The sequence below is a fragment of the Cnephaeus nilssonii genome, assembly GCF_951640355.1.
Source record: "Cnephaeus nilssonii genome assembly, chromosome: 16".
Classification (NCBI taxonomy): Eukaryota; Metazoa; Chordata; class Mammalia; order Chiroptera; family Vespertilionidae; genus Cnephaeus; species Cnephaeus nilssonii.
The window spans coordinates 19,269,159-19,276,805 of NC_137087.1; the positions used below are offsets into that span (position 1 = coordinate 19,269,159).

The 7,647-nt window shown below is 44.5% G+C and overlaps 1 protein-coding gene across 5 annotated transcripts in view; it reads left to right on the forward strand.

Annotated features, from left to right (window-relative positions):
* The window catches only part of ASCC1 (activating signal cointegrator 1 complex subunit 1), a 107,177-nt gene extending 103,486 nt beyond the window's left edge, over positions 1–3,691 (forward strand). For 4 of the 5 annotated variants that reach the window (XM_079793298.1, XM_079793302.1, XM_079793299.1 and 1 more), the window contains exon 10: positions 1,191–3,691. In XM_079793298.1, coding sequence (XP_079649424.1) covers positions 1,191–1,307 — 117 coding nt within the window. In that variant the 3' untranslated portion in view covers positions 1,308–3,691. The remainder of the gene's footprint in view (positions 1–1,190) is intronic. The other variant, XM_079793301.1, reaches the window with a different exon arrangement.
* Positions 3,692–7,647: the final 3,956 nt, after the last annotated feature.

The following is a 7,647-nucleotide window of genomic DNA, read 5'->3' on the forward strand; positions in this document are numbered from 1 at the left end:
CCCTTTTGTGCCTCCGCACTTCCTACCAGTCTCTATGCAGTCTCCACTTTCTGTCCTTGATTATCAGGGTTCTCTCCAGCTAGTCTTCATTTGATTATTCAGGATGGTTTTTCTATACTTTAGTTGTAATTCCAGTTTGATCCTGGGAGTGTGTCAGTGTAGCATCCACTTACTCTGCCGCCATTTTGGAATCTCTGTGAGTTGTTATTTTCTTTCATTGAATTTATTGGGATGACATTGGTTAATAAAGTTATACAGGTCACACTTGACAGTTTTTATTTTATTTTATTTTATTTTTTATTTTTTAAATATATTTTATTGATTTTTTTACAGAGAGAAAGGGAGAGGGATAGAGAGTTAGAAACATCAATGAGAGAGAAACATCAATCAGCTGCCTCCTGCACATCTCCTACTGGAGATGCGCCCGCAACCAAGGTACATGCCCTTGACCGGAATCGAACCTGGGACCCTTCAGTCCGCAGGCTGATGCTCTATCCACCGAGCCAAACCAGCTAGGGCACACTTGACAGTTTTTAAAGTGAAGAGTTGTAATAAAGAGCATCTACTTTAGAATGCTGGCTTGAATCCACATCTGATGAAAGGCTTTTGATAAATTTAATAATTTATACTTGCTCTATCATCTGATAGAAGTGTTGGTCTGGCTGTGTTGTGTATTTAAGTGTTCTGCATTCTTCACTGGGTCATTAGAACCTTTCATGGGTTGGGAATCTTCTATTTATTTTAGTCAGTGCTTCCACTAAATGCTGTTGACTAGATAGAGGAATGTATTATATCAAAATTTATTCTGTCTGTAACAAAACTAGGATCCCACATAACTGAAAGTCATAGTAGCTGCTTTGTTAGGCCCTGTGGATTAGGGTATTCTTGTTCATATCTGCTCAATAGATATCTTGGAATTAACATTTCAGACCTCTTCCTCTAGTGCATTTGTTGGAGGAGGCTTTAAGATTAATCAGAGAGAAGAGCTGCTGTTCTTTTTTTACTCCCACTCCCACTCCCACTCCCCTTCTCCAGGATCATTTTTGACAATAAATACGGAAAAGACAAAGCATGAGAAGTTTGTTGAGATTGTTCTGGTGTTTTTACAAGAGAAGCTGACGCTTAATATTTCCATCTGTAATTGTCTTTACTGGTAGATATTCATTCTGGTTTTTATTCTTCCTTTTCAGCTGTTTGAGAACTTCTACTTTGGTACCTTAAAGCTCAATTCAATCCACATCTCTCAGCGGTTCTCGGTAGACAGTTTTGGAAACTACGCTTCCTGTGGACAAATTGACTTCTCCTGAGGTGGATCTTGGGAAACCCTAGAAATTGAACATCTTCACAAGGTGCTGAGGGAAAATGTCTTCATTTTAATTGCCGACGAGGGATGTGAACTTTTGGATGGTGACTCCTGGGTGGTTCCCCACGGACTCTGTAGTATCTCTGATGGCTGTCCACAGTCATCAAACTGTTGGCCAAGATGATTGTGGGCACCTGGAGAACTGTGCATGTAACCCTTGGCTTTTGCAGGGTCTTCTTTCCAAAGCTCTTCTGTGGAAATGTACCTCGGAAGCCCGTTGGAGCTCAGATTTGCATTATTTCTTATATACTGATTTTGCCCCAGCCATTAAAGTCGTTTGTATTAATACTTTAAAAGAGAATTAAAGACATGTGGTTTCATTAATCTCTCCATCTAGATAAAATACCTGTAATTTTTAGAAGGTTGATTTTTTTCTCCCTTCCCCTTGTACCCTAAATTTAGGTGTGTGTGATAAAAACAAGCATTTACTGAACACCTACTATGGGCCAGGCATTGTGCTAAGTGTATACATATTATTATTATACTTACTAATGATATTAATATTATCATCATTGGCAACACTATAAGGGAAGTACTAATACAGTCCCTGTTTTACATATGAGGACGGATACCTAGCTGAAGGTCACATAACCAGGCAGTGGATAGTGTCAGGATCTGAACCCAGCCAGCCTGGGCTCTTTAACACTGTGCTAAGCTGCGTGGCCCTTAGCAGGGCTAGAGAGAGAACAAGGAAGATGCCTGGCAGACCAGGGATGGAGAGGGAGTCACAGCGGTTACGGCTGTTCCACTATCCCAGGACCAAGCTGGAGGAGGACCACTTTGGATGCAGGACTCAGCATGTTTTGCAAAACTGGATTCGTTAGGAGTGCTCGCTTGTACCCTAATTTTTAAAAATTTTAATTGATTTTAGAGAGGGAGGAAGGGAGAGAGAGGAAAAAACACACACACATCAATTGGTGGCCTCCCATATGCACCTCAACTGAGGATCAAACCTGCAGCCTAGGTATGTGCCCTGACCAGAATCAAACCCTAGACATCCTGGTACACCAGACGACACTCCAACCAACTGAGCCACACCGGCCAGGGCTGTACCCTAATTTTAATCACTACCCAGAATTTCTTTTTTATTGTGGTAGAAAACACGTAACATAAAACTTACCATCTTAACCATTTTTAAGTGTACATTTCAGTAGTATTAAATATTTCATGTTGTTGTGAAACATCTCCAGAACTTCCTCATCTTGCAAATCTGAAACTCTGTATCTATTAAACAACTCTGTTTCTCTCTCCCCAGACCCTGCAGCCACACCTTTGCTTCCTGTTTCTATGAATTTGACTGCAGTAGATACCTCATAGAAGTGGAGTCATACAGTCTTTGTCTTTTTGTGACTGGCTTATTCCATGTTGGTTCATCCATGTTGTAGCATGTGACAGGATTTCCTTTCTTTTTAAGGCCAAATAATATTCCATTGTATATACTTACCACATTTTGTTTATCTATTTATCCATCAATGGACACTTGAGTTCCTTGACCTCTTGGCATTTGTGATGGTACTTTATGAACATGAGTGTACAAGTATGTCTTTGAGACCCTGCTTTCAATTCCTTACTACTGAGAATTTTATCTTTAGAAAAATACCTGTTACAACTTGCACCTTTTACTTTGATCTCTCCTTTTTCTTCTGAAGTTGGTACCTTTTTATATTCATTAGATTCCCGTCCATTCCCCTGCCCCTGCCCCTCGCCCTCCCATGCCGCTGCCGCTGCCGCAGTTGCAGCATTGTAGCCCTTTTATGTTTACTTCTCAGAGCAGCAGCAAGAGGAACAGTGATGCGATCAGCAGGACTGTGCAGAGTTCCCTGGGAAAATGTCAGCTGCAGAAGGTGCCGGGCAGTCCTTGCCTGCAGACCCGCAGAGGGAGGGAGCTCAGCACAGCTTTGCCCCACCCATCAGTCCTGCCCTGCTCTGATGCCAGGGAGCTCCAGCCTGGCTCTCACCTTCCATCTCTTCCTCCTCCCCCCCCCCCCCCATCCTCCTCACAGCCTTTCTCCCAACATGTCCTCTCTTTCCTTCATTCCTCATTCTTCTCTTCCTTCTTACTTTCTGTTTAAGAAGTTTGATTCTGGGCCCTGTGTGTCAAGGCCACTACATAGTGAGGGTTGTGTATAACACAGATTTGTTTATCACTGTGTCTGCACAGGTCATTTCTGAATAAATGAATTTCCAAAGTAACTGTGCTTTTTGATATTTTCATATAATTTGTTAGTTTGACCCCCTTAGTGTATGTTTGGGATACAGTGTTGCCATCACTTATTCACTGGCAGAGCTGTGTCAACATTAATCCAGAACTTACATACTGGTGCCTGTAGGATTGATTTCCCCCCAAGAATTTTGTCCTAGTAATACTCGTTTTTATTTAAGTTGAGATTTTACCTTGCTTGCCCCAGGGTGTTAGATGGCAGGTGGGAATGAGTACTCCCAGGAATAGTATTGAATGGGGAAGTTGACTGTGGGGTTCAATGCCCTCATCTCCTCTGGGTGCTACTTCTCCCTTACTGGTTTCTTTCTGACAGCTGCCGCTGGGCAACCTCGCAAGAGGTAAAAATGTCTTCTTTTGGATGTCAGAGATTTATCATTTATATTTTTAATACATTTTAAAAATACATCTTTATTGTTGAAAGTAGTACAGGTGTCCCCCTTTACCCTCCATTTTTTAAAAATAGGTTTTTATTGATTTTTAGAGAGAGAGGGAGAGAGACAAACATCCATGTGAGAGCAGAACATTGATCAGCTGCCAGGAATTGAGCCCACAACCTGGGCATGTTCCTTGGCCAGGAATCGAACCAGCAACATGGTGCAACCCACTGAGCCACACCAGCCAGGGCTGCAGCTGGTTTCTGAGACACTGTCTTCACCCCCAATTCCTGGAAGAGGAAGAGGGAAAATGAATTTCTCACCCCAATAATACATAACATCTGTGTTGTTATATTATGAACTCTGTTATGAAGAATAATTTTTATTTTTTTAAAGGAGCCATAATGAGTTACCCTCAGATGAAGTCCATATCCATGGTAGAGACAGCATGTATTTTTGGGTGAGCTCCAGAGTTGGACATTGATGAGAATCCAGCTTCATGATGACACAAAGCTTGTTCAGGTTTGCTCTTTCCTGGAGTGAAAGGGAACTGGATGGCGCTGAGGCACATTGAGTTGAGGAACACCTCTCATAGCCTACCGTGATGCTGTTAGAAATAAGGTGAGCTCCCAAACCAGGGGTCCAAAGCATACTCGGGAGCCAGACAGCAGAGCAGTATCTTCACTCCTGCAGGAGGGTGCACGCACACACTCGCACACCAAGTCTGACACAGGTCATCTGTCCCTCACTCTTGATTGGTCAGAGCTTAGGCTCATAGTCTTGCGCGATTGGCCAATTTAAAGGAAAAGGGGAGGGGCTTACCTTTGCTGTTTCAAAATGGTGGCCCCCAGGGGAGCTGTAAGTCACATGAGCCAAAATGGCAGCTGCCCAAACTCCCTTCTTTGACAGAAAAGATTGTTTTTCTCACAATGCCTTGGGATATGGATGTCCAAGCCAGGATGCTAGAGGTGAGAGAAGGGCTGTTGGTGTGGTTGTTAGTAGCTTTTTCTGTTGTTTTTAATCAAATGTTCTTTTAAACAAATAGAAAATAAGTTAACTTTGTGAAAAATCATCAAGCTATACCTACTTTATACTTTTTAAAATGTATATGTTATACTTTAAATATTTGTTAATAAATAAATTTCATCATTCAGAGGTTACTACTCCCCATACATTTAAGCACATATCATATCGTTAAGCAATTTTTCAGAAATAATAACAGCGAATATTAGCGGAACGCTCTCACTTGTCGTTTGTGTATAACTCATTTAGCCTTCACAGTGGCCCACTTCGTTGGCAGGATCATCATCCTCAGTTCACAAACGGAGGCTTAACGAAGTTAAGAAACTCGCCAGAGGTCATACAGCTGCACCAGTGGTTCTTGAAGTGTGGTCTGTGGGTTCCTGGGCGCCCCCAGAACCTGCTTTTGGGGGGTGGGGTGAGGTCCGCCGTATTTTCACAAACTAGAAAGGCATGGTTTGCCCTTTCCTCGCGTCCTCCCGGGAGTGTGCTGGGTCCCGAAGCTGCGCCGCTGCAGCATCACCCTGGGTAACGCGTGTGCACGTGCGCCGCTGTCTCCAGGAAGGCGCGGGGCATCAATACGTGCTTTTAGAGTTTGACGCGGTTTGCTCTCTACTCCTACGAGCTCTCACCAGCCACTGCGGTTCAGCTGCGACTTATCATGCGCTGGACCGTGTCCCCGAGAAGTTGCATGCGGAAGCCCTGCCCCCTCGGCCTCACATGTGACTGTAGGAGAGAAGGCTTCACAGAGGCAAGTAGTTCCAGGGCCCGAGGCTGCGGGGTGGCCCCGACCCGCCTGGCCGGCACCCTTTCAAGGAGAGGCCGTTTGGACACATGAACCTCAGGTCGGTGCACAGAAGAAGGCCGTAGGCCCTGCGCCCAGCGCGAAGGTGGCTGTCGCAGACCAGGAGGAGGCGCCTCGGTAACACCAGCCCTACCAACCCCGAATCTGGGGCTTGCAGCCCTCGGAGCTCTGACAAATAAACCTATTGTGTAAGCCGCCCTGTCTGGCATTTTGTGTCTGCCCGGCCCTGACACACTTGCTATAATGCAGAAGCCAACCTACCTGTCGTTTTCGAGCAGGACATGAAAGATTTGCAAAAATGTAAGACAATGCCACTCTTCTCACTGATTTTTTTAGGGGAAGATATAGTTTTTCATCAAATATATTGTTTTGTTAATATGCAATGGGTTCATTCTTATTTTTAAATACATTTTTAAAATTTTTTTGTTTAAAAAAACTGATTTAATACTTTTAGAGCAGTTTTAGGTTCACAGAGGAATGCTAAGTTTCATTTTAAAGTCCAGCAAATTAGAGCCACATCTGTATCTCACAGAAACAGGAGTTCTCTGGGTCCTCAGTGAGCTGAGTGCACAGGACCCCGGAGGCCATACAGTCTGAGAACTGCTGCGCTGCACTGTCCTTGCCTCCGAGGGATGATATTATACATGATCTGTAATGAGCTTTGCTCACCCCAAGGTGGGTGGGGGATCACATCCGCTGTCATTAGATACACGTCTGTATCACTTACCTTTAATGGCTGCACAGCAGTCCATTGTGTGTATGTGTTAACACATAGCTCTATGTGATGGTCAGTGAGCTGGTGTCGGGGTTTGGCTATTGAAACAATTCTGGGTGGGACAGATTGTGCATTTGTCTCTTATGCTTGTGAGGTCATCTAGGAATGGGATTAAATGGTTTTGAAGATGTGATTAAATTTAAGTATTTTTATTTGGAACGTAAGGTTTCTCCATTTTGTTTTACTCAATATGAAATACAAACAGAACAATGCATAAAACATATGCACCCTTTGACAAACACACCCAGCAGCTTTTGGGCCCGTTGGTTTGAAAGGCTGACCTGCTAGTAGTTGTCTCAGAAATTAGGAAACCTCTTTCTTCATTATAAGCTACTAAAGGCCCAGTGCACAAAATTCGTGCACTGGGAGGAGAGGGGGTCCCTCTCACCAGCCGTGAGCCCAGCTCCTGGCTGAGTAGCACTCCCCCTGTGGGATCGGGCCAAAACTGGCTCTCCAATATCCCCTGAGGGGTCCTGGATTGTGAGGGTGCAGGCCAGGCGGAGGGACTCCACAGGTGCATGATGGGGCGGGGGAGAGACACAGGAGGTTGGCTGACCGGGGGAGGGCTCCAGGGCATGTCCAGCCCCTCTTGCTCAGTCCCCATCCACAGGATCCCAGCAGCAAGCTAACCTGGTCGGAGCATCTGCCTTCTAGTGGTCAGTGCAAGCAGTTAGTGACCTTAGCCTATCATTAGCATATTACACTTTGATTGGTTGAACGGCCGACTGGTCGACCAGACACTTAGCATATGAGGCTTTTATTAGATAGGATAATTATTGCCCATTTTCTACAACCCTTTTACCTGTCATCTGGAAATTGACAACAGAAATGGCTTGGCTGTTGGTTTAACTAACAAACAGTCTTCGACTGTTGGGTATTTGCTTTCAGCGCTGGGCTGATACTGACCCAGCTTTCAGGTGCTGCTGAAGGCAAGTCCCATTGGAGGAGCTGCCCAGGAGTGTGGGAAACATTTTGACCTTCAAAGGTCTGGAAACAGCTATTGTCTTATTGATGGGCATCTTGTGCATGCCTTTCCACTCTCATGTTGGGAAACTGTGGTAATTGTCGGCCAGGGACTTCATGAGATAG